We start from the raw sequence: 27,951 nt of genomic DNA, 5'->3' as shown, positions 1-27,951 counted from the left end.
ACTTTTCGCCTGTTTCTTTTCTTTTTTTAAATATTATTTCTCTCTTTTCGCATTCTCTCATAAATATATAAACTACCGCACATTTTAATATAACAAAATTTTCAACGAAGCTCCAGGGCTCAGGCCTGTTCAGTAAATTTGAACCCGCGACCTTTCCTTCTGATTCTGGCGGTAACTCTCTGCAAATTTTCTGCTGAATACCTTCTTTGGGCGTCTTTTTATTGTCCGAAAGATTCATTCAAAAGTCCGCCGGCTTTGCTTTTCTTTCCTGCGAGCGTAGCCTGCAAAATTAGGAAGCAATTTTTTTTTTAGAGCCTTGCAAGAGCCCTTGTTTTTTTTGTTGTGCTTTTGGCTCAAACATTTTGTGAAACGGTTCCCGTGCATCCATCCTGTAAAACCCTTTCTTTAAGTTGGTGTAGACAATTTTCCAAACAGTCTTCTTGCATCCATGCTGTAAAAACCCTTTTTCAATTCTGGCTTAGACATTTTTTTTTAACAGTTGTAGCGCTTCCTTGCTGTAAAACCCTTTGTGCGTCTTTTTGTTTTAGATTTAGATATTTTGTTAAACAGCTGTTGTAAATCCATGCTGCTACCATTTTGATGGGTTCTGCGGCAAATAACAACAATCCAGGAGGCTATGACATGCAAAACCTTTTCAAACCAGGAAACCCCGTCAATTTAGCACCTCCTGCACAAATTCAGTACCCATTCCTTCACGCTTACGGTAACCCTAGTAATTTTCCCTATCAAACTCCAGCACCTTCTAGTGCACCGTTCCCTTTTCCTCCTTCCATGTATCAAAACAATAATAATCCTTCTTATATGAATTATTCCCAGGCTCCCACGCAATTCAGGTTAAACCATCCCAGTCCTTCCGACGCTGCAAGACTAATGTCTTTGATCGGTAATAACCACTCTTCGCCAAGCTCCATGGAATTATCTACTCCGGCTCTCACATCATCGACATCGTCCTCCGCTTCCTCATCGGAGCCGCCATTTCCCCAGGCTTTTGCACCAACAGCCCCTCCCGTCAATCTGGCTTCTCCTCAGCGTACCCCAAGCAGGCTATTGAGTACTAAGCTGCCCAGAGGGAGGCATCTCCACGGAGACCATGTTGTGTATGATATCGATCTTCGCTTGCCTGGTGAAGCACAACCTCAGCTTGAAGTTTCACCCATTACTGTTTATGGTTCAGACCCTGATCTGGTGGGAGGGCGTCAGATTGCTGTTAACAGGAACTACATTTGCTATGGCCTACGAACTGGTACTATTCGGGTTCTTAACATAAACACTGCACTCAGGGCATTGCTTCGAGGACACTCACCGGTATGCTACTATTGGATTGACTGCTGACTGAAGTATTGTAGTTATTTTGAACTTTTGTAAGGTGGGGAAAATTTTATGTGCTATTTTTAGCCTGGAGAAAGGCATTTTTTTGATTGAATACTAATTAACCTCTGCTACAATGAACTCTAATGAAAATACGCGCCTCACTTAAAGAGGCTCACATAATTGGGTTTGGTCTTTTAGGAACAATTTATATATAAATGTAAAATAACCCTAGTAATTAGCTAAATGTATTGTTAAAAGTCTACAATTTTTTAAAAAAGTCTATGATAATTTTTGAAGTTAGCAAATATCATTAGTGAGTATAATGTTTTCTCTTCAAATATTAGTCTATAGTACTTATAATTTTTTTTTTAACGGGATAACTATTCTGTACTGGTAAATTAATTTCCAAACCTTGAAAGCCCAACTGATCTAAAGGGGCGTTATTTGTATATGGCTGAATATGATCTCTTTGTTTCCCTTTTTCCCTTCTTTTTATAGAAGGGGGGAAAGTCCTCCTTTTTCTATTTTTAATTAAAAAAATAAAGCTTAGATTCCAACTTCAAGAAAAGAAGGTTTCTTAGACTTTAAGGTTTTAGTAGCTTTATTTTTTGCCTGCATCTGGGACTGTAGAAGAAATGTAGCTGCAGTAGGCTGATGGAAGATGAATTTTCCATTATTAACTGAGTCAAAGGAAATGAGATTGCTGAGTTTCAATACTATAATTGTTCATTTCCATTTGCAATTGAAAAGGAAAATGTAGTTGCAATAGACTAATGGAAGAACACTTTTCGTTTAGAAGTATAACATTGCTTCATAGTCTTTCAAGTGATTATTTGTCTTGTTATTGACAGCTTGGAAACTACTCTGACATACCAATTCTGAAGTGATAAAATTATATTATTGAGCAATTGAACTCATAGAAATATTTTCATGTTAATTCCTACAGCCTCAATACACGATTAAAAGCAGGAAAAGAATTATAATCACAAATTGAAATAATGGTTTTTTAAGGGCAAAACATGATATACCAGAGTAGGAACTACAGATTGAATGTATATTGCAATTCAAAGTGTAATTGGAAGTTTGTAGTGGATGACAACGTAATAGAAATCGTTGGCTCCATATGATTAAGAGCATAGGCAACTATATCAAGAGGGTTGTTCATTGTGTTCCACCTTTTTGTGACAATAGGCTTGATATGCTCCTGATAGAGTTGTAAGCCAAGACCCTCGCCACAAGTTGCTTGCGTCATTTGATCAAGCTTGCAATCAAAAGTCTCATAAATCACTTGAAGACTAGGAGGGTTCGTATTTATAGACCTGATTGCCATGCAACAAGTGATTTGATAAATTAAACATTTCTACAAACTACATTTAAAAAATTATAAGACATTAGCAATATTAAATATTTAAATTAAAAAAAATAAAATTAAAACAATAAAATAAATAATATAGCTAGCATACATAGTCTGAACTTGTTTGAGGGATTCTTTCTTTGAATAAGAACAAAATAGTGCAAATGAAGTGTGATGGGTACATACAAACATTTGTATGTCTTTAGCTTTGGCCATTGCTGTCATTGCTCAATCTATTTTGCCAATGTTTGTCCAAGTATTATTCAAAGCATGTACACAACATGGAGTCCAGAAATATATTTGTAAGCACTTTTAACCATCAAACGAACTAACTTACAAACACAAGTTGAATTTGTCACAACTTGCACAACATTAGAAGACCCATCCTTCTCTGAGGCCTCCTTCGAAAGGCCAAATTGGTTATAAACATCCTTACATTTTCTAGAGCAATCAATAGCTCTAAGAAGGGACATGTAACAATGATATTAATGAGTGGTCAATGTCAAATATTAGTCCACCCATCCATGACAATGGAACAAACACTTCTAATCCATGTATGTCTCATTACCTTCATCAATATGTTCGCCTTTGAATATTGTTTGTCGAGGAGAGAAGTACACAATTTGTGTTCTCTAAGGGGAACAAAAGAGGTCCCTCTACCTTTGCATCTCTCAACATGCCTTTGAAATAGGGAGGCCTTGCCAAATGAAATGGTGATGATGGCATGGGCAAAAAAAATTGTTCATTGAATCATTAGTTTGGTTATGTCTTTGCAAATTCAAGAACTCTATTGATGTATTTTTCTCTCTTATGGTAGAATTGGCTGTCCTCTTCCCTTTATCATGAGTTTTGCTATCTGATATGTTGGAATAATCATTAATAAATTGCAATGGTTTGAATCACAGTTCGTAGTTTTGGCTAGTACTTGTTGAATCACTAAAAACTTGCAGAGTTCTTTGCAAAATGAGTTTTTCCCATGTTTACTTGCCAAAGAAACTCATCAAGTTTAAGAAAAAACTTGCCAGACACATTAAAAATCAGCACGAAAAAAGGGCAAAAACCAGAAAAAATAGTTAAAAGTCATGATTTTGCCCTATAAATGCATGAACACCTCTTTCTTACATAGCAGTTGGAGAGCAATACTCTCCATTAAAATTTGTCAAGTACCTAATTTCTCCCTTAAGTGATAAAATTGTGACATTGGCGCGCGACAAGAAGTTTTGTGTGGTTTCAAATGCCTTAATTTGGGCTTGCTGGTGGGGGCATTGCTCCTTGATCCTGCCCTATAGTGAAACAAGATTGCCCTTGGATTTGTGAGGGCGCTACTCCTTGACCTTGTTGGGGGTGTTGCCCATAGACCCACATGAGGATTGTTGCCCCTCGATCCCATTGGGGTCATTGCCCCCCTATCTCGACAAGGGGCACTGCCCCTCACCCCATTGGGATCTCTAGCCCTAGACCCCCACTGGTTATTAGGATCATAGTTTGAGGACTCTCCAAATCTCTCTGAACTTGCCATTGACTCCTGAGGTGAGTCCAAAAGAGTTTTGGGGAGTGCTCGTCTGAGTCTCCCCCCATGTTTCTCTGAGTCCCAAACTCAAATTCCCGAGTTTTGCGCATGGACGCTTAGGGTCTACTTGGGTGCCGCTAGGGCGTTAAAAAATAAATAAATAAAAAGGTGACTTTCCTTCACGTTTTTTTTGTCCAATCTTGACCAAAACAGGGCGGAACACCAAATTGGGAAAGGAGAGGAGGAGCATTTGAGATCCAAAAAGAGAATGTTGAAGAAACAATTCATCATCATTTTTATATTGTAGCACCTTTTAGTTCGATGCATGACAAATTTACATTAGAAGGGGAAAGAGGCAAATGTAGAGTGTATTTGATTGTTTTTTTCATTGTGACATATCATTTATATGCAAACATTCATAAATTTTTGATGCTGTCATACATTTGAAAGTTTGAAACTACGAGTATGAATTATGAAATTTCAAATATTGGGTGTTTGAAGATCATATTATGACATGTGTCATGTTTGAATTATGACAAATTGATAATCAAATTAGGCTTTCATGTTCTCTAAATCTAAGATACTGGGTTCTTTTTTTTAGCCTGGGTAATGGTACAAGTACTTTTCAGGTATGGGTACGGTTCGGGTATGGCTTGGGTACAGCTTGGGTCTTCCTGCATGCCTGGGTTCTCCATGGGTCCTATGAAGGACCCACAGAGAACCCAGGCACCTAGGTAGAACCCAGGGCCGTACCCAAGCATAGTTTCATAAATTAAAACCTCAGTTTCACTCTCATAACTTTGTGTCATCATTTTTATCAGAATATACTAGCAAGCAAGCAATTAAATATCATTTCAGTTGCATTTGTGAGCTATAAATATGAACTTGGTTAGTAAACTTTATATCAGCATTACTGAGATTGATTTCAGTTGATTCACATTATGCATATATAGCAGTTGTTTGCTTATGTTTCGTGAAATCACTTTCCTTGTGTTGTTAATGATTTGTCATTTTGTCAAATGTTTGAAAAATGAAATCGAACCAGCTTCTGCACTTGACACAGCTAGTGGTGGTGGCAATCCAATTGATTGTGGTTCAAATGTTGATATTGACCTTGATGCTTCTGATGAAGAACATGAATATTAAAATTGATTCTAATTTGAATTTTCATTGTGTAATGACATTTTGAGATTTGAGTTTTATCATTTTTGCAAATAATGAATGAGGTATCAAAATATTGTATCTTTTGATACACACACACACACACACACACAGACAGGTGTACCTGTACCTGTATGCAAGGAATATTTTTGCCATACCCGTACTCGAATCAGTGACTTAGCTCCTCAATGAATTAATTTTAATTTTAATTTTTTATGGTAAAACTACTGTTTTCTGTTTTTGCTAAGTCCTAGCTGTTTGTCGAGTCTGTGTGCCGACTCCTGAGTCCGAGTCCTATTTTGGGCTGCCAAGTTAGTGCGGAGTCGTAGTTTTCAGACTTTGATTGGGATCTCTTCTCATATAATAATTTGATTACAATGAGGGGATTTGAGAGTGGAGAGCAGAGTCAGTAACTCAGGTAGTTATCTCTATCACTATCATAATATCACTGATCAATGATGAAGTATCATACTATGAGTATCAAAAATTCAAGTGCCATTATTATTATAAAGTACAGTACAACCTTTTGCCTTGCACAAGAAAGGTAGACAAGTGAATCAGAGGAGCTCATTGATTAGGTCAAATCAGAGCCACAAAAACATCCTCCAATGTCGAGCAAGGAGCTACAACAGTTGCAAAGATTAGAACCTCTCTTCAAGATTTCACTAGACTAGGACAGAGGAAGGTGTCAAAAGCAAAGTAGTCGGAAACTCCTATGTCCAGCCTTGGGCACGCGTATCCCTGTATCCAAACCGGATATGTATCTGATACAGACCAGATACACGTTGGATACTGTACCCATGCATGCCCAAAAAACCTTGATTTCCAATCGTGCCAAATACTATGTGATTTGATTTTTTCAAAATTTGATGTAAATCTTCTGAAATTTAATTTAAAGAAACTTCATTCATGCAATTTTTCAAAAAATAAATTGGTACACGCAAAACCTACACCAAATGAGAAAGACAAATGAAATGCTTTTTTATTTCAGCAACCCATTTTTTTGGGTTATTTTCCAGTGCAACTCTACTATTTTTGCATATTGTAAATTGTTAAATCAACTTATGTTTATTTATGTAGCAATTATGTGTCCAAATTGCATTGGAAGTAATGAAAATCTCCTCTAATAAATCAGAAAATTGTGTTAGATATATGTATATGTGATTTTTAGGAATGCTGTATCCAGCTGTATCCATAATGGGGGGCCTTAAAAAATGGCCGTATCCATTTCCGATACTGTATCTGTATTTGTATCCGTATCTGTATCTGTGTCCATGCAGCTTTGGTCAAATGTAATATGCAATTTATGAATTATTATGATGATTTTCAAAGGCAATCATCATAAATTCATAATAGTTGCCAGCTAACTGTTGTACCAAGATCTCACATGATGATGTGATTTTGTACTCAATTTTTATTCAAATGAATCAAATTTAATAGAAAGCATTTTTTTACTCATTGGAAATATTTTGTCTTTGAATTTTGCATAAAAAAAGTGTTTTTAAATAAATTTAAGCAATTTTTTAAGTTGCCTAGTTTTTCGCGCAGTTGCAAATTTTGGGTCTGTTCTTATTTTCTCTCTTTCAGTACATGTAAATCTAGTATTTAATATCAAAATGAGAAGACTATACAAAGATTTACTTTGCAAGCTGGGGCTTTGCTTTTCATTACCTGTTTTGCATTTAAAGTGGATTATGCATGATTTCTCTTCGTCATTTTGTTTCTGTGTAGATGTTTTAGAGAAGATTATATATCAGTTAACTGACTTGACTATGGTAAATTGTTTTAGAGCTTTCTTTGGAAAAGACAATTGAATACTTTGTGTTGGTGCTTTCTGTTGCTACTTTGGGCTTTTTGCACTGCATTAATTTGAGTTCTTTAGAAAGTTCTCATATAAAATGTTTTGAAATTTTTGGAGTTCTATTGTGGCAGAGGGTGATTGATATGGCCTTCTTTTCCAGTGATGTGCATCTCTTAGTCAGGTATTAATGAAATTAATTCTATTAATTGCAAAGTTTTTTTCAATTCTGCGTGATACATATTTGAATTCCTTATGCTTAACAGTTCAAGTTCAGATGGAAGAATTTTCATACGGAAAATTGAGGAAGGGGTAGGAGATGATGATAAACATCAAATAACAGAAAAAATTGTTTTGGGCATCCAGATCCTTGGGGAATGGGAATCTGTCTATCCTCGTGTCTGTTGGCATCCTCAGCAGCAGGTAATTCTCTGGTAATGGTTATATTTATGTTTCAATGGTTATAACATTACATTATCATTCCCAAAGGAAGACTTGGGTACATTTCATAGATTCTTTGAAACATGTTTTGATTCTTTCTTTCTGTTATAATGATTATTGTTAATGTTGGGAAATAAGTTTATTAATTGATGCATGCAGGATGTTTTGTTTGTGGGAGTCGGCAATTATGTGCTGAAAATTGATGTTGCGAAAACAAGATCTGCTTCACCCGGGGGTGGGTTTTCAACTGAGGATCCTCTTAAATTCCAAATAGAAAGTCTAATTGAAGGTGTTTATTGCATTGGAAAACATGAGGATGATGTTACGGATTTGTCCATATGTCACTGGAGTGTGACCTGTTTAGCCTCAGCATCGAAGGATGGAATGGTATGAAATGTTAGTTTATGTTTATTGGCAGTTTTTATTTTTTGTGTTTGAGGTCAAGCTTTTGTGTAATCCCTCACCTTACTCTGGGACAAATAACATGCGGATTGTATTCAAAATTTCAAACATTAGGTTAAGTCCTCAAAATTATTTAATGCTGGAACAATTGAATTTGTTTGTTTAGTGCTCAAGGGATGCATTGGCATCTGTTTGCCACTGCAGCAACCTTAACCTATATACGACTCGATGAAACTTAGCTACTTCAAATTAAGCAGGGAGAAAATGCAAGAAAAAGTTATATAAGAGAATTTTAAAATTTCCAGAATTTGCTTTTCTGCAATGTTTATTCAAAATTCCCTTCATCTATTGGATTTATGGTCTATGCTTTGCAGCAGTTGGTAGAAAGTTATAGCTTGGCTTATAACAATATATACTTCTTGGATGTTGAAGGTCTAGCTTGATAATAGCTGTTTTAAGTTGCATCTTCGTATTGTTTGCTGGAATGAAAATTTCTACAGTGCTCATGAGTATAGATTGACTTTGAAATTATACACTAGTAGTTAAAGGTTGGAAATTTGAAATTATTTTGCAATATAAGTTTTCATTCAGAGAAGATGGGGACATGCCCATTATGGCAGACAAAGTTATATTGGAGACAGAGCACTTGACTGGAAAGGAGTGGATGATTATCTAGGTCCTTGGACCTTTAAGAAGCCATTAAGATAACAGGCAGTTGCACCTTGAGACATTTCAAATCCAACCTTTATTGAATTAATTTCTAACTAGTTTGGATTTTCCTTTATTTTGTTTCTTTCTCTAATGAGAAAATGAATGAATATCCTATATAGTTTGTCTTAAATGTTTTTTATGTGATTATGTATCTTGTTTATTGGAAAATCCATCTTCATAGTTCTAGTGCCTGACCTTTGGATATTGGGGGTCATTCTCTGGCCATCCTCAAAACTCTTTCCCACATATAGTTTGCTATAACCAAGTAAGTATTGTATTGTTGCAGCTTTCTTGTTCTTATGACAGTTCATTCATAGTTGTGTAGGTGCTCTCAAAATCAGGCAATTTGTGCACTTATCATTAAGGGTCCATAGATGATAAGACGTACAAAGAGAGGAATTTGATGAGGAGAAGATGATTGCTATATTATTCTTCATTATTGATGGTTCACGTCTCAGTAATATATAGTGCAATTATTGATGTTAAAATTGCAGTTCAGATTTGATATATTATTAAAGCTGATTTTGATTTGATTTTAAGTGTCACAAGTTTCCATTTCTAAATTTCTATAACAGGAAACAATAAGGGCTATAAGCAGTTCCTATATAAATGCTGAAAGTTATTATGTATACGTTTTATGTTGACAAGTAATTACAACTTAGAGTTTGATAATATAGAATGTTTAACTGGTATTTCAACTTGTTTAGAAAGTAGTTTCTACTTCTGCCCTTTTTCTTGAATGAAATTCGGTTGAAATTGACATTACTTTTCTGCAGCTATAGACTATCATAATTTGTAGTTCAGATACCGGAAGCTAGTTCCTTATGCTGTTATTTTCATGTGATTTCTGAATCATCGTTCTAACTGGGTTGTCTCAATATCATTTGTTAGGTGAAAATATGGGGAGATAAGAAGATGGTTCCACTTGCAGCACTAAAGCCACACAATGGGCGAGCTGTTGGTGCTGTTGGATTTCTTGATATACCAAATTCTCCAGATAATATAGTCCTTTTCACTGCGGTATGGACCTGAAATATGCAGTTTGATTGAAGTTTGAGAGTCTTCATGGTTGTGTAGATCAATTTAGGCAGTTCCTGATGTGGTCACTGCAGTATGAGCTTTTTTAGAATTTATCAGTCTTGACTTTTGTTGTCTCAAGTGTTGTGTCATATAATATACCAGCTAAAATCTTTTCTTATACAGGGCCCTCTGAATCAAGAATTGAAACTGTGGGTTTCTGCGAATCCGGAAGGTCGGTTTTCTCCCAGTTCTGGAAAGTGGCATTGTATCCAGACCCTTGAACTTAAGAGCTCATCAGAGACAAGGAATGAAGATGCATTTTTTAATCAAGTCTTAGTTGTGGCCCGTGCCAGTGTGATTTTACTGGCAAATGCAAAAAGGAATGCAATTTATGCAGTACACGTTGAATGTAATTCCAAGCCTGCGGCCACCCGCATGGACTACCTGGCAGAATTTTCTGTAGCAATGCCAATTTTGAGCTTTACAGCTACAATTGAGAATGTTGCTGATGGTGAAGGGACTGTTCAGATATATTGCGTTCAAACACAGGCCATTCAACAGTATGCTCTGGAAATGTCACAATGCTTTCCACCCCCAATAGAGCTTGCATCTTCAGAAGAGGATGCTGTATCACGTGTTTTTGAGAGATCAACTTCGTCTACTTTTGTGAGATCAGATTCTTGTCATGGTAATGATTTAGGAGAGATGATAGGTAGTTCTGGAATGAAGTCACCAAGGCCAATCAATATACCTGAGGCTTCTATAAGTCAGAGCCCTGTTTACCCCTCGACTCCTCATGCTCATGGCCACCTTGCAGTGTCATGTGGGGATACTACATTTGGCCTTTCAACACCTTCAAATATTCCTACTGATAATGCACCTTTGTCTTCTCAAGTTCCCGTTCCTTTGAGTCCAAGATTGTCCAGAAGATTATCTGGAACAAAGAGTCCGGTGCAGATTTTTAAACAGGACATCTCTCCAATAAGTTCTGGAGATCCATCTGATAGTCAAACAGTTCAAGAGCATCCCATTGAAAGGAAATCTGATGCTGTTATGACTACTATTTCTGATATGGCTTCTGTGGATGTTATTAGTACATGCAAAGGAGATGACAGGTTCGGTGCCAAGGAAAGAGAAGTGCAAGGTAGTCAGTGTTTGAGTTCTACAATTGCAGATGATTGCGAAGCGGGCTCCAGTCAATCATACTTGATAACTCCTTCTCAACTCATGTCTATGGTTTTGCCTTCTGATTCTGATAAAGGATCAGATATAAATAATGAAATTGAAGAAACTGGTGCTAAAAGGGAGAATGAAAATCCAAAGGTTGTGAAAAAAAAGGTAGATAAAAGTAGTCCGAGTAATGTGGAGAGAGCTCATTCAGAGAAGGGAACAGGAAAAGTATCCATTCAAATAGATTCTCAAGCTTCAGAGCCAAGTAATAAAATATCCAGAGAGATTAGTTCTTTGCCTAAAAATGAAGTGACTGTGGAGGAAGTCCAACCTGAAGGTGACAATGAAGTATTTGAGGACAGGGAGCACTCTCCGAATGTGAGTATAGAAGAAAGTCAAGAAAACATAAAGGATATATCTTGCAAGATGCCCGTAGTTCCCTCAACATCTGCAACTTCTCAGTCTTCATCAGGGAACAGGCGGAGAAAAAACAAAAATAAAAATATACCAACATTACCTTCATCGCCCTCTGGAACTCCGTTTACTTCAGTAGGTTCTTCGGACGGTGAACCAAGCAACAGTATGATTATTCCATCCCCAGAAAACTTAGCTGCACAAGTTGTTGCTATGCAAGAGACACTAAGTCAGGTACTTAAAGCATTGTAGTTGTTTGATTTCATCAAGAAACATTAATATTTGTTTCTTCTATGCAAGAAAATTAATAGTGTGCTATTTCAGTGCCATATTCATTTATTTGGGTCCATGTTATTTAATTTTCGCGGACTTCTCTTGTAGTTTATTTCTATTATTATTAAAATTTCCAAGGTCATATGTACAGGAATCAAAGACCACTCTGCAATTAGCTGAAACATTTGTGCTACTGCAAGAAGGTTTAAGGAGTTTGATTTAAACAATTATTGGTGGACATATAATTGAGGAGAATATATTGTCAAATGGTATTCCATATTTTGTTTATGCTAAAACTTGAAACAAGAGAAAAGTTGAACCTTACAAATATACACAAACACCATGGTTGGACTAACTACTACTGGAAGAGAGTCCTAAAATATTTTCAATATTATAACTGATGGCACACATTCTTTAACTAAAACTGTCTGGAGATGAAAAATGATATTCAGTATACATTTATTAACCAATCTTCCATCACTTGGAGGCATTCTGACTGTACTAACTTCTTCCAATTCTTCTCTTGGTGTTCTAACTCAGCCACAATAAGTCTGGTATAGGACTTGATGGCCTTGATGTGCGGAAATACCTGCTCTTTGCCAATGTCATCCTTCTAATCTCTTTTGAACACAGAATATGAATTACTACTCTTTTGTTAGTTTTTGTGTCTGTCAACATAAACATCTTTCTGAACCTTTCTAGATCTTCAAATTGATCTGCAAACAAACATTTTAATACGGACAGGATGATATACCAAACCAACATATAGCTTAAACAATCTAATGTAAAATCTGATAATAAAAAAGATTCTCTGAAAGCTCCACCTTAATGGAGGTCATTCTCTTACATGGCAGAAATTAAACAAAAGCCATAAGCCATCTCTACCTTACAAACTTGAAATTATTTTGGAATTGTAAGATAGTGTAGAATGAAAGCACAAATGTTTATAAGTGAGAGCAACATTAATTGACAGGGCATTGACTAGCTCAATTGCTGAACAATTACGCTAAGAAAATCCTAGGTCTTCTTGTTAGTCCCAACCGGTGCTGAGAGGGGAGGGGTGAATCAGCACTATACCGGTTTTACCAGATTTAACCTTAATCAAAATTTCTATTCAAACTTATCACTTATCAGTATAAGCAGCATTAATAAGAAACATGCACACATAAAATCAAACACGCATGACTACCAAGATTTATCACGTGGAAACCCAAATGGGAGAAAACCACGGTGTGAGTAGAAACTCACAAAATCTGCACTCTTCTGGAGTACGCTCGGTGAGGAGCCATCTCTGTTAGGAGATTACAAAGACACTGTTAGGTGCCATTCGATTAAGGCCTTTTCTTTAAGGCCTGTTAGAACCTTTACCCTGTTAGAGGTAGACTTGTTAAAGGACTTAGGATCATCAATTAAGATGTCACCCGGTTAAGGGATTTTACAAAAGCACTTGTTAAAGTCTACCCGGTTAGTGGATTTTACAAAGGAACTTGTTAAAGTCCACCCGGTTAAGGGATTTTACAAAGGAACTTGTTAAAGTCCACCTGATTAAGGGATTTTACTGTTGTAGTTAATAGAAAACAACAGAGAGAATGGTCTGCTGTAATAGCTACTCTTAGCTTAATCAGATCCAAATAAAGCTCTTCGGTTTGACCACCGGTTACACTTGCTCTGCGCTCTACTGGTGCTCTGCATCTCACTTGCTCTTCACTCTACTGTTGCTCTGCATTCTTTCTCTACTCTTCACACTATTCAAGCTTTGCACACTCTCTTCACCACTTTGCTATTCACTTAGTAGTTCTGCCCTCTTCTCACCTTGCTGGATCGCCTCTCTTCAAAATTGCACTTAGCAATTTTTATGATCAAACTTTTTGGTTTTCGCCAAAAACCTTTATACCATATTTTGCCAACACATACCCGATGATTCCTCAATGAGTTTACACCTAACACTCTGTAGATTTGAAATTCAAATCTTCCCAAATCTTCTTGCACTTTCTCTGCGCACTCTCCATCAATCTCGCCAGCAACTCGTCCTTGTCTGCCTCCGCAACTCATAATTTCACCAACCTCTGGGTCGTGTTCTGTCTTTTTAATGCAAATCGGAAAATCCGCACAAATCTCACCTTAACTGGTTGTTAACCGCTGTAGACTTCACTAGCAGTTTGTTTTGATAATATCTGACCATGACCGACTCACCTTTGGTCATCGCATCCAGCTTACCGGTCATTGCTCTGAGATTTTCGGTGGATAGCATTCTTCAACCTGTGTCACCGGTTCACCGATGTAACTCTTCATCTTTTGCCACCGGTCACTAATCATCAAGCAGACTGATCACCTGTCTGTCCAGAGTGTTCCGGTCATACATAAGACTACTAAACTGCATTTTGAGTCACCTCTTGTGATCGCATCAACATTTCAACTGCCAGTTTTAAGAAATTGATCTCAACACCTATTGGGTGCTTGACTGACCGGTCCGATACTCTGTTTATCCTTCAACCGATTAGTCTTCTACCAACATACTGCTTAATGCATATTAGGGAAGCACTGAATCCTCCATACTGGTTGCAGCCATGAGTAAACCATTGGTTATGCCAACGCTTCCTTGCCTATAAACTTGGCCTTATTCATCGGTAAGTGTTAGTCATCAATGACAATAGTAACTGATGAACCGGTTGTGCCAACACCATTAGTTATGCCAACACTTCTCACATACCTAGAATGGTTCTTAGCCTTTTAGAAGAAAGGTGTAGGTTACAACAAAGATCTCTTGAACAGCCAGTGAAAGTCAATTGTGTGTGTGTGTGCGCACGCCCAAATTGGACTGAATTTGGTAATTTTCTTCTTGCTGTTGGTTGCTACACTGAATTCACATTATAAATCTGACTAATTTTACTTGTTAGTAATTTCATCGATTCATTTTGCAATTTGTGTGAGCTTCCAAAGTTATGAAATTCTTTCTCGTCAAATCAACTTACATGCATCTCCCCTATTTAGCTCAATATGGGGCTGCAGTTTGCATATATTGTTATTGAATCTAACAGACCAGCTTCTAGGATTGCAATGCTTTTTTCTTTCCCTTTTTTTTAATATGTGTCAAAGCATCTATGGTGGATACCATAGTTGGACTATACTCTCGACTCGCCAAGCCCCTGGGAAAAAAACTTGGGAAAAACTTGGAAAAACTCGGCAACTTAAAAACACGCTTAAATTTAATAAAAAATGCATTTTTTTGCAAAATTTAATGAGAAGATGCATCCAATGAGTCAATAAATGATAACACAAAAGAAACAAGTTGATTCTAGATATATTTAAATGCAAAGTGTCTACAAAATCGCATCCTCATGAGAAATGTTGATGGCTGGAAGCCTGCAAGCAATATAGTAAATAGTTTTTGTAAAACCAAAAGTAAATACATCATTACAAATTACAATTACAACTTCCTCTTCCCAGCTCTAGCAAAAACTTGGGGAGAGGTAGAACTAGAGGGTCTAGTCCTATAAGTCTGCAGTGGGCTGGTTGTGCCTCCTCGCTCGGTATAGCTGGCTCATCCTCCATCCTGGATGAAGCTATGTCTCCACCTGCTTCTGGCACTGGCAATGAATTCTCATCCTCATCCTCTTCCACTTCCTCATCAATGCCATCTAGTCTAAATCCACCCCCCTCCTCCTCCATAGCTTGCCTCTCCAAATTAGTGATGGCAATGTCGGAAAACAATGGAGGCTGCTCTTGTGATGTCCAATCACTGTAAGGATCTATATCATCTAAGTCAATTGGACCACCTTCTAGTTCCTCTACCTTCCTTATGCGCAATCGAAGATTATATTGCACGAAGACAAGGTCATTGAGGCGTTTCTGCGCTAACTTGCTCCTCTTCTTCGTGTGGATTGCTTCAAACAAGCTTCAATTGCGCTCACAATTGGATGAACTGCAAGACTGACATAAGACTCTGAGGGCAAATTTTTTGAGATGTGGGGTGTTTCCACTCCGATTTTGCCACCAAGCATCTGCAAAATAAATAAAATGGAAAAGTTAGAAAACAAAGAGAAAAGAGAACATAATTTATCAATCATTTTAGATCCCAAAATCCAAATGGCAAATGTTATACCTGGGGATTGAGTGGTTCTTCCTCTCCTAGCCAGCTCTGAAGAGAATAGCTTACCCCTTACTCCCTCATAATTTTGGAGCTCACTCACAATGAGGTCTCTCTCCTCAACATCGGGTACCATCCTCTCAATGCATGTACTGAGGCCCTCCATGACCTCTCCATTCGGATCTGAGTAAGAACCCCCGAACATAAAATGAGGTTGAGGAAGTACCCTGTTGCATGAATGGGTTGGTGGAGCTGATTGTTCCACCTCCTATCAACAATTTCCCAAATGGGATCAAATTTGAGTCTATTCCCCTTGTAGTAATTTTTGATAGACTCCTTGGCCCTATCCATGGCCTCATAAAGATATCCCATTGGCGTTTTATCCCCATCCACCAAGTGAAGAACTCTAACCAAGGGCTCTGACACCTACAATTGAAAAATAAAAATTACAAAAAGATTAAATAATGAAGTTACAAATTAGTAATGAGAGACTTGAATCAAGAATAATTAAAATTTAAAAATTAAAGTTTTGAAGTTACCTTCACAATCTCTGCAGCCCTTTGTGCAAATTGGCTGTCGAAGACTATGCATGCGACAACCTCTCCTTCAGGCTTCTTTGAATAAGGTGAGTTAAGCCATTCTCCACTCACAAACATTTGTTTCAAAGAAGTCAATGCAGCAAGAAGGCTTTGCAACGTCAAGAAAATCGTTGCAAACTTTGTGACACCAGCTCTCACCAAATCTTTCCCTTGGGTGTGCTGTCTCATCAAATTTAGGACCCAAGGGTGATTGTAAATATATTTGGTGATCCTCCTTACATCTTCCACAACTGGAGTCACCCACTCAAGTTTTCCCATGTCCTCCAAAAGAAGGTCAAGGACATGTGCTGCACAAGGTGTCCAAAAAAGAGTGGGGTGCCTCTCTTGGAGGATTCTTCTTGCAAAAGAAGATTTAATTCTTAAGAAAGATGCAACCAAGTAAAACAAAGCCACAACAAATGAAAATATTGCTAATGCTTAAGGTGATAATTCAAAAGGATTCTACCTGCTGACACATATGCTGCTGCATTATCTGTGATGATTTGCACCACATTCTCTACCCCTACCTCCATGACGACATGTTCCAACATTCCAACCAATGTTTCTGCATTTTTCACCTTGTTGGAGGCATCAATAGATTTCAAGAACACTACATTGTCCTTGCAAGCAACCAAAAAATTGATGATGGTGCGGTTCTTGCCATTTGTCCACCCATCAGAGAGAATGGTGCAGCCATAATTTGCCCATTCAATTTTTTGTTCCTCCATCACTTCTCTTGCCCTAGCAACTGCATTTGTGAGCAATCTGTAAGAGCAAAGTGAAATTAGGTCTTAGTACACAATTTTGATTTAATAAACAAGAAATCTAAAAAATAATTAAAAATGAAATCAAGTGGACCATGTAGTAATTTACTAACCTTCCACTCAAATCCTTGCGAAAAGGGGCCTTGTATTCCTTTCCTAAAACTGTCATAGCAGTCACCAAATTCAGCCAATAAGGATTGTCCGCCACATTGAATGGAATGTTGTTGAAGTACCAAAAATCAGTTGCTACAATGTCAGTTTTCTCATGTACCTCCCTATTCCATTCAGTGGCCTCTAATGATGGTTGTGCTCCAGGTGTGTTCCTGGGCACAAAATAATCACCTATGGACCCTGATCGTGATGATGGTCGAAGCGATGGGCGAGGTGGTGGTGGATTTGCGGATACGTCGGCCACGCCGAGAGCCCACTATGCCCTCAAGTGCTTCTTGTTCCTGTTCAATGTCAACGGAAACACCTTGAGATTCAGCTATGGCTGATCTCATGGCTAGCTTTGCCCTCTCCCTTTGCAATTTCTTCTCTTCCCCAGCTGCAAGTAGGGCATTCATTTGTCTTTTTATTTCTTCATTGGTCCCAGGGCATGCTCTAGCATCATGCCTGTCTATTCCTGCAAGGTGGTATTTGAGGTGGTTGATGCCTCCATGAAGTATTTTCTCAAAGTATTTTCTCACACTTTATGCATATAACTGACCTAGGATCGGGTCCCTCATAGGCATACCTCCATGCCCCATCTCTAGCACCTTTAGGACGGGTGCTTATATATCCAGATGGGTATGGATCTAGTGGCCATTCCTCCCTTGCTATGATTAATACTTACTTAACCTACACATACAAAGTGAAAAAAAGAGGTAACATTTTAGTTAAACAATTTACAAACTATCTACATTAGTTTTAATAAATTTAGACATCATTCAAAGTTTAAAAAAAAAAATATCAGGGTTTGAATTTTTTTTTTGAAAACTAGAGATTCTTCAAAAAAACTGTGAAAAATTCAACAAAACTTGTCAAATCTAGTGTTAAATCTTGTGCAAATAATTTAGAAAGGATCTAGACTACCTAAGAATCTTTTCTAATTCATCTAAATGCAACAAAAAATAAACAAGTTGTTTTAAAAAAGCATAGAAAAAAAAAAACTAACCTGGGAATCTGATTTTCCTTGAAAGATCACTTCAAATCCCCTTTAAATCCTCTTGAAATAAGCAAGAATAGTTTGAAATCTCCTTGCTGGTCACTCTTCCCCCTTCTCACCAAAAAACCCAGCTCAAAAAATAAAATGCAATGAGCTTTTGACGCTTTCTAGTTATGTGCTGGCACGACCGAGTTTTTGGCAAAAACTTGGCGAGTAGAAGTCGTAACTACTCGCCTGGCCCAAAAAAATCGGCGAGTTTTTGCTACTCGCCGAGTAGTCCATCTATGGTGGATACATTGCCTCAAAAGTTTTTCTCTCCCATAATCAAGGCTTTAAGAAATATAGCCACACAGAAAACAATCACCACTAGCAACCTCAAAGTTAGTTTCTTATCCTATTAATTTCATATGTTTCTGGCTTCTGTACATGCATTGCTTTTATAAGTATTTTTGGGAATAACAGTTCATTTTTGCGATTTAGATTTCATTGCTTTTGTGCTTCATATAAAAACATTTCAATGTTAGGCTATGTTGCAGTGCTGGCCCAGATTTTTTTTTAATATGTTTTTGCTGGATTCATGTTGGTCTTTGTATTTATCAGTTAGTATTTGTGTTTCTTTGTCTGTTTTGCTACAGTTGGTGACAATGCAGAAAGAGCTGCCAAAACAGATGGCAAGTGCAATTTCAACTCCTGTTACAAAAGAGGGAAAAAGAGTTGAGGCAGCCATTAGCCAACGCATGGAAAAGTTTCTGAAAGCTCAAATGGATTCTCTGTGGACAAGAATTCAAGAGGAAAATTTGAAACGGGAGAGGTCTGAACGCCAATTGACAGCTCTGTTAACTAACATTTTAAATAAAGAACTGCCTGCTACAATAGATCGCATTTTAAAGAAGGAGGTCAGCAGTCTAGGTACCTCTATAGCACGACTGATTACACCAAACTTGGAGAAAGCTATTTCAACTTCAATTAGTGACGCATTTCAGGTTTTTTCCATATCACATATATATCTATTTTGAATTTTTAGATTTTGTTAGGTGTGGCATTTTGAAAGTTTTTATAGCATGTCTGTTTGAAGCATGCCAAAAGTTTAATCTATTGTTACTGTTTATATAGTTTTTAGATGAATGGTTATTTTATACCTGCTTTATGGCTTTTTTAGCTTCAATTATGTTATGCTGTTTTCTTTAAGTGCTTTGTCTTTAGGTTTTTTTGGGTTAACTTCTATTTTTAAAAGTGTGCTTATTTTCTCTGTTCATAAATGATATGTTTCTTTTTCTCAGACCACCCTCTTTCAGGTGGTATCTTTATTGGTTTTTGTACCAGCTTTTTGGTGACATTAATATAATGTCAGTCTTTCTTTCTTTCAGATACTTGGTAGGATTGTTTTATGTGATTGTCTGTACAAAGCATATTTTTGTTCCTGTCATACCTTCTGTAGGACAACACTGCAATCACTATTTGAGCAACTAAAATTCTCAAAAGCAAGTTTGATATATTTTTTATCTTTGGTTTCTAAGGAAGGTCTCTTGTAGTTGTGGTATTGTTACTCTTTTGAATGGTAGCTCTTTCTTTCTTTGGTTTGTGAGCATTAACTCACATTAACATTTTTCTTATTTTAACACTAATATTTTGAGAATATATAACTGGCAGAAAGGGGTAAATGATAAGGCATTATCAATGTTGGAAAAGTCACTTGGTGCAAAACTTGAGTCAGCTGTATTGCGGCAGATCCAAACTCAGTTCCAATCTTCCGGGAAGCAAATCATGCAGGTAATAAATTAGATTGGTTTGAGAGCTTTCAGTTTCTTGTATGACTCTTACAAGTTGTAATTTTATATGTTGTGACAATGGGCATGAATTGGGAGCCAATTTTTATGTGCAGGATGCCTTGCGGATTTGCTTTGAGGGTTCAGTAATTCCGGCATTTGAAAATTCTTGTAAAGCCATGTTTGAGCAAGTAGACACTGCATTTCGGAAAGGAATGTCTGAGCATACAACTGCTGCACAGCAGCAATTTTCTGTCTCGCATTCTGCACTTGCATCTACTCTCCAGGTATGACTCCCTAGATTTTTCTTGGTAGGTGAAACATGTGTCTTCTATTTAAATTGAACTATAATAGGAACAAATACCAGCTAAGCTTCATATTATAGATGCAAGCTTGACAAGCATCCAGAGGTTGGCAGGCTAAAGGTCATATATGAAACTACTCTTTCCAAATCTATTTATGATCTAGGGCTGGCTTCATTGTCCAACACATAAGTACACGTCCATTGAATGTATCCACCTTTTTTCTCCTTTTTTTTGTAGGTGGTTCTTGAACTGAATCTTTTTTATTACGGATTGTTCTCTATTTTCTTTTTGCTAATAGGATTCCTGGCTTCTCTTGTTACATCTCACTGTGGTCCTTGTTTGTCCTGGACAAGGTTAAGTATAATCTTGGATACATGTTTCTTGTGTGTGGGTCTTGCCGATAGGCGCACCTCCTTGATTCTGAAAAATTGATTGAACAACTAAATTGGATGATTACATTGAATGATATACACACGCATATAAAGAGGTTACAAGACGATGTTCTATAATTAGAACATAACGTTAAAGTAAAAGATTAAATTAAAGCTTAAAAGCTAAATTAAGCTTAAAAGCTAAATTAAGCTTAAAAGCTAATTACATAATAAAAAGCTAAGTTAAATGCTAAATTAAGCGTAAAAGCTAAATTAAGCTTAAAAGCTAATTACATAATAAAAAGCTAAGCGTAAAAGCTAAATTAAGCGTAAAAGCTAAATTAAGCTTAAAAGCTAAATTAAGCTTAAAAGCTAATTACATAACAAAAAACTAACTTAACAAGTTAAATAAGTCAACTAAAAAGCTAAATAGCTAAATAAATCGACAACTAAGATGACTGCTAAAAATAGAAGATGACCATTATAGAAGATATTAATATTATTTTAACACCCTCCCTAATAGTCATCGTACTCGATACCCTACAGAAGACATTGCAGGTGTTATGATCACAAATGCAAAGACCATCTGTTACTACGAAGACCCTCCCAGGATCTGCAGAATATAAATGACCAAGAGTACCAAAAGCCATTCAAGCTAATGTAGCCCTCACATGCGAATTAGAGATCTGGTACACGCGAATTACTGAAGCCTAAAACCATGATTTTGAGGAAAAAATCAGCAAACCCTTTTGTAGAAGAAGTATCAACTCCAAAATTGGCTGCAAGATACCACGGTTGCAGCTGTTCGCCCTGGCAGGTGCGACCCAAACTGACTGCAACAAAGCACGATTTTTGAGGAGAAAAATCGATCAAAACCAGAAAACTTCCGGAATCACAAACCCCACATGAGCTTCATGTATTACAGATGATTTTTGAGGAAAAAATTGTAAAAACCATCAAACAATTTTTGAAGAAAAAATTATGAAAACCTAGAAATGCCATGCAAACTTTGCGGATTACAGATGAGAATTTTTAAGGAAAAAATTATAAACCTTGCAAACAATTTTTCAGGAAAAAATCATGAAAAGCCTGGGACTTGTAGGACGAGGTCTGGCCTAAATCAATCAAATCAAGGCAACGATATTCAGATATCGTGAACATGTGCTGTTCCCAGGTGATATGGCAACTGTTGAATTTTTGATTGTGTTCCAACATGATGTTGGTCAAAGATGCCATCACAAAAACCGAGGTTGAATGAGGTCAACCTAGTGAAGGTACGAGACAGAAGAATCTGATTAAAAAATTAGAATAGAAGCAGCTTCACAAAAATCTGAAACCCTGGAGTGGAATTCGAAGCACGAATCCCAATGCATGAATTTCAAGGTTTGTCGAAAAACCTAGAAATTAAAATTTCCTGCAAATCTGAACCCTAAAAATTTTCTGAAAAAAAAATCAGAAAATAATAATCTGCAGAAAAATAATATTTTTCTTTTAAGGCCAAAAAATATTAAAATCTAGAATAATTTTTTTAAGGGGAAAAGATTAAAAACCTGGAATATTTTTTTTAAGGAAAAAAAAAATTAAAAATCCAGAATTAATTTTTTTATGAGAAAAAAATTAGAAAAAACAAACATGATTCTTGGCTGCCAAAACATAGAATCCCGATTTTTGAAAAAAATAAAACCCTGCCAGAAAATTGCGTCACTGCCCACAGAACAGAAAACCCGGAAAATCCTCACGAAATCCGCAAAAAAATCTAATTCGCGCATTGTAAAGTATGGAACGATGCTGAAAAGGCCGCCATGGAGAATAAATCGTGCAAAATACGTGCAGAGAATCGCGAAAGATAGAAACCCTCGCCATCTGATAAAAACATCGCCGAAATTTTTCTTGATAGCGCACAAAAAACCCTTTTTCAATGCGACTGAAAAAAATCGCATCATCCTTATGCGAAATCTCGAAAAAATATGGGCAAAAAATGAAAATTGTCGCTCAGGAAAACACAGAAGTGCCTCGCCGGAATTTTTCTTGATAGCGCACAAAAAACCCTTCTTCAATGCAACCGAAAAAAATAAAATCACGTCGTCCTTACGCGAAATCCTGAAAAAATGTGGGCAAAAAATGAAAATCACTGCTCAGGAAAACACAGACATGCAGTAGAGGAAATCGTGGGCAGGAAATCGCGACCCAGAAATTGCAAAAAAGAAACAAACTTTCGCACAAAGTAAAAATACGAACTTGCCTACGATTTGCAGAAAGCTGACGAAAATCCCCTTGATTTTTAGAGGTTACAAGAAAAAACCGTGAATCTGTATACAGAAACCTCAGCCCGCGTGAGCAAAAAAACGACCCACGACTCTTCACTCAAACCCTCAAACATGCAGGAATGGAAGTCCTGGAAAAAAGTTCCAGAAAGAGTTCTGCAAATTTTAAAAAAATTTGCCAAACTCTAAAATATCCCATCGACCTGCTCTGATACCATGAAAAATTGATTGAACAACTAAATTGGATGATTACATTGAATGATATACACGTATATAAAGAGGTTACAAGATGATGTTCTATAATTAGAACATAATGTTAACGCAAAAGATTAAAGAGCTAAACGCTAAATTAAGCGTAAAAGCTAAATTAAGCTTAAAAGCTAATTACATAATAAAAAGCTAACTTAACAAGCTAAATAAGTCGACAACTAAGATGACTGATAAAAATAGAAGATGACCATTATAGAAGATATTAATATTATTTTAACAGATTCCGCTACCCCTTTATTTGGTGATGACTGCTCTTTTGAGAAAATATATTAGCTTATCTTCTGAGTTGAGATCTTGAAAGAGATTTGAAGTAAAATTTCACATTGTGTTTGGTTGTTTTGCAGTTTTAGAGGCATTTTTAGTATTTCTTGTAGTTCCATTCTCTGTTAAATGTCTTGATTATTGCCTATTAACGGGTAAATATTTTCTCCTCCTTATATTCTGGACTAACCTTCTAGGAGTTTTTTGAACGATAATGTCCCCCAGTCCTTGGTTCTCAAAACAGGATCTGCATTTGAAGGGCAGGTCTTGTAATCTTCTCATTGCTTCTAGATGCTGTCCGTCAACTGCAATTTGATTTTTGCAGGAAAGGGATTCCTCAAATCATTGTGTACGCTGATTGTTATGTAGTTGAGACTAAGCTTCCTTCTAGAGTGTGGATAGACAAAGATAAATTTTTTAAGAATTCCATGGTTTTTTCTAGTACCTACTTATACTAGAGCTTAGCAGATTGTCTGGGAAGCATTATTAAGCTGTTGCTGGAGGGGTTTCTCTAGAGGATTGCTCCTTATAATTCATGGTTCATGAGTAGAACAACCATTCTTATCATCCAGTGATTATTTTCAAATACTCGTTCTATATCCAGCAAGCTGGAGAACATGACCAATGAGATACCATTATGGAAGCATAACTGTGACTGCGCCATCCATATTCTTCCTGTGTTTTTCCATCATATTTCTTGATGACTTTGCCAGTAGTCCTTTTACCACTAACTGAGAGCCAGCTAATTGAGAGTTAACTATGTTTGTAAAGTGGTTTGGGCTACATGGTTTAACACAAGTGCTTCTCAATTTTGAATATTCTATCATCTGCAGGCTATTTTCAAAAATCCAGTCTCTATCTGGCAAGCTAGAGAATAAGATCAGGAGATAACATTATGGAATCCTAACCACTACTCTTACTTAGATATTCTTCTTGTTTTTTCTATCCTTTTCTTGATGATTTCTGCCAGTTGTCCTATCACCAATAACTGAGAGCCTGCTAATTGAGATTTTGATTATGATTGCAAACTGTAAAGTGGTTCTGGCTTCAAAGTTATAATTTATCACTAGTACTGCCCCTTTTTGAGTATTCCATTGCTGTTCCCAAAAAAATGCCACCGTCATTAGTGATTTCTCAAATTTATAGTTGGCTGATAAGGGCGATGACTAGGTATCGTGGATCACTTTAGTACATCAAATTGACATCAAATTAACCACTGAACTGAAAAAATATCTGGAAGTTAGAACACATCTGACACGGCATTCTTGCTCATCCTGATGATGGATCATAGACTGATTCAAAAACATTGATGTGAAACACAATTTTTTCCAGAAGCCTTTCTTAGTCATTTATACTTTGCTTAAATCTTACATGATTAATTTCTGTTGGAGTTCCAATGAATCTTTGGTGAACCCTTTAGGAGATGTGCAGTAAACCTTTCTTGAATCTTAGTCGATAGACACTGTTAGACATGACAAAAGATATTTATGTACATATTTATCCCAAATTATGTGTCGTTAATTAATGTTTGGCATTAGTTAAGCTTGCCCCCTAAACACTGCAAATATTATTTTTCTGGCTTAAGTAGTTTGGCATTGAGTGCATCTTGGAAGAACACATGTTGCTTTGTAGGAAAAAAAAGGTTATTACAAATACAAAGAACATTATGATCTTGTGTTAAAACTTTCGTTAACTATATGAGGGTCACCTTTCTACCAGCCAGTGAAACCTTTGCTCAATACGATGCAAATCAAAGAGCATTCAAATTGAGGTTGTAAGGAGAAAATGTGATGGAGGAGGTGTCCACTTTAGTGAGAATGGAAGAGAAGAAAGCAATACAGGGCATGGTGTGGTTTGGTCTATTCAACATGTCTTTACCTGCTTAAAAAAATCAATGTTTCCGATGAATCGTTTCCAGCATTAAAATCCACTATAATTCTTTTTATTGACAAAATATGGAGAACTTGGAAACTGAGCGTTATATACGAATCCAAGTGTTCTCAAAATCATATTAATAAGAAGTTAGAACATGAGATGGCAGTCCTAAAATATACTTTATGTTCTCAAAATCATATTAATTAGAAGTTAGAACATAAGATGGCAGTCTTAAAATATACTTCACACTATTATCTTGGCAAAAATATAGAGAACATAGTTTTTAAAATATCCATGCCATATTCAAGTACCTCTATAATTATTGTTGCATATCAAGCTTTCTCATTTGAAACAGCAGCTGTGAATGATTAAGCTTTTGTGCAACTAAAATAGCAAGCTTTTAATAGACCAATGGATGATTTTATAGGTATTCTTGTGCAATATATATCTAGAAGCAACACTCGTGAAGCTTAAATGCTCAAACTTTGTGTTATTTAATTTTGAATCAAGCCTCTTATTTCCTTGGATACTAGTTGGCCACATTTCTGTCCATTTTTGAATTTGAAGGAATTCTTTTTATTGGATGCTTATTTATAAATGGATACTCATTTTCTGATACAGACTTGTGGCACATGTTCTTTATATGTGTACTCTGGAATCGAGTCTACTGATTGGCCTTTTGCTTGATATTACAGGACACTGTAGCATCTGCATCATCTCTTGCTCAATCTCTTAAAGCAGAGTTAGCTGATGGGCAACGCAAACTTCTAGCGCTTGCAGAAAGTGCAGGAGCAAGTTCTTCTCGTGTGGGCACTTTAATTACGGCCAAAAGCAATGGCAGTCTTGGGTTGCCTGACAAGGTATGAATTATTATGATAAAAAACTACGTCTTTAGTTCATTGGGTCCTATGGCATAACATGGATTCTGGAATTCTGGCTATTTATGACTTCATCTAATTTGCAGGCAATTTCTCTTGAGCATCTAGAAGAATCACTTGACCCAACTAAGGAACTTTCAAGATTGGTTTCTGAGTGCAAGTTTGAGGAGGCATTTAACAAAGCACTTAAAATGAATGACGTCCCTTTAGTTTCTTGGCTATGCTCTCAGGTATGCTTCTGTAAGCAGGGTTGTTTTAGGTGATTTATGTTTCTTTTTGATAAATTTTGCTGCTCTAGGACCCTTTATGACCAAAGAAATGAAGCTTTTTTGGGTAATTCTCAAGTGCTACGTTCTGTTTGGAAATGGTGGTAATGAACAGCTTTTAATTGTCTTCAAGCAGGTTGATCCTCAGACCTTGTTCACAATGGTCCCTTTGCCCTTGAGCCAAGGCGTGCTCTTGGCACTTGTTCAGCAACTTGGCTATGACCTTGAAAAAGATTTTGGGCGCAAACTTGTGTGGATAAAGGAGGCATGCACTGTATTGAACCCAAGTGATCCGTTACTAGCTCCACATATGCGGCCAATTCTTACACAAGTTTATCCAAACTTGCATCAGAAGATGCTGAATAGTTCAGGAGCAGAAGCAAGCACTCTGCGCCTAGTGCTTCATGTTTTTAACTCTTTGTTGTCAACATGCAAGTGATGCAAGAGCTGTACTTAATGTAAATGGAATTAGTGGTAGGAAGGCACAATTTAGGTGATCATATGCCAAAAATTGAAAATTCTTCTTGGCAAATGCAAAACAATTTCATGGATGGAGTTCCCTTAATATGAAAGGTTCAAAACAATTACTTCTGGGAACATATGTTAAAAGCACGTTGATTGCCAAGGTATTTTTCATGGAGGATATAATGAAGGTTCAAGGCTTCTTTTTTTCAGGTCATGATGGAGAATCTTCTTAATCTATTTATGTCAGGCCTCAGAGTTTATATTGATGCTAGCGAAAAACAGTATTTGTATATGTAGTACTTCAAATAGATATTTATCTGTATAACATATCAAGGGAAAAAAACAAAATAATAAGTCACCCCTCTACCAGTTCTGATTATAATGCCGTGGTAAGCATTTTTGTTTAACTGGCAGTTGCTCTTACGGGGCATGGTTCTTATCGTGTAAATGGTACCTGTTAATTCAATTAAAAGGTGGAATTTTGAGCTAGCCTTATTGCTTTTAACAGCAACTTTATATTTAGTTCTCGTTTAGTTATACCGTTGTTGGTAGTAACAGTTTAATTTGTTTTTGATAGACTAAATAAAATTTGTTGCAAAGAATTTGTACTGAAAACTTACTTTTAGCAAGATGATTATTTAACATTAATATTAATATAGGAAATGTTTATGCATTTCATTATAATGACAGATTAGTTTTTGCACTTATTGGGAAGATAGTTTGTGCCCTTTCTGTTACATTTAAGAACACTGGACATGTCTCTATGTTTGAATAAGCATTAATGAAGATCTCTAAGTTGAGTTTTGGTGATTCGTTACATTCTTGCCACTGATGTTCTATATTTTAGAGATAGGAAGTAACAAATTTCAAGTTGAATCTTTGCTTCTTTTAAATAGTTACCATTTGTTTTTGCTGAATTTGATAGCATCCTGTTTTTCACAAGCATGTTTCCTTATTAGATTGTGAATCAAGGGTCTAGTTTATGTTTATCATTGTAATGGATCCTGTGCACTAACTTAACCTATTTTTATTTTTATTAGGTAAGCAAGGATTTTGAAAAGGCCCTGA

The 27,951-nt window shown here is 36.6% G+C and overlaps 1 protein-coding gene across 1 annotated transcript; it reads left to right on the top strand.

Moving 5' to 3' along the window:
- The first annotated feature begins 70 nt into the window (after positions 1-70).
- LOC131037242 (enhancer of mRNA-decapping protein 4) lies at positions 71-27,372 on the top strand. The gene is made up of 12 exons (XM_057969313.2): positions 71-1,326; positions 7,290-7,339; positions 7,422-7,578; positions 7,756-7,983; positions 9,601-9,729; positions 9,913-11,547; positions 18,798-19,145; positions 19,813-19,932; positions 20,045-20,215; positions 25,970-26,134; positions 26,239-26,382; positions 26,555-27,372. Exons 1-12 carry the CDS (start codon positions 601-603, stop codon positions 26,855-26,857), a joined length of 4,176 nt encoding a protein of 1,391 aa, XP_057825296.2. The 5' UTR covers positions 71-600; the 3' UTR covers positions 26,858-27,372.
- The last annotated feature ends 579 nt before the right edge of the window (positions 27,373-27,951 follow it).

The sequence above is a fragment of the Cryptomeria japonica genome, chromosome 5 (assembly GCF_030272615.1).
Source record: "Cryptomeria japonica chromosome 5, Sugi_1.0, whole genome shotgun sequence".
Taxonomy (NCBI): domain Eukaryota; kingdom Viridiplantae; phylum Streptophyta; class Pinopsida; order Cupressales; family Cupressaceae; genus Cryptomeria; species Cryptomeria japonica.
This window is presented reverse-complemented; position numbering and strand designations above follow the sequence as displayed.

Bases quoted from the DNA above. Each gene is read 5' to 3' on its own strand.
- LOC131037242 (XM_057969313.2), top strand. From the start codon at position 601: ATGGGTTCTGCGGCAAATAACAACAATCCAGGAGGCTATGACATGCAA. The intron at 9,730-9,912 runs GTATGGACCTGA...TTTCTTATACAG, and splicing joins ATATAGTCCTTTTCACTGCG to GGCCCTCTGAATCAAGAATT. The intron at 26,135-26,238 runs GTATGAATTATT...TCTAATTTGCAG, and splicing joins GTCTTGGGTTGCCTGACAAG to GCAATTTCTCTTGAGCATCT.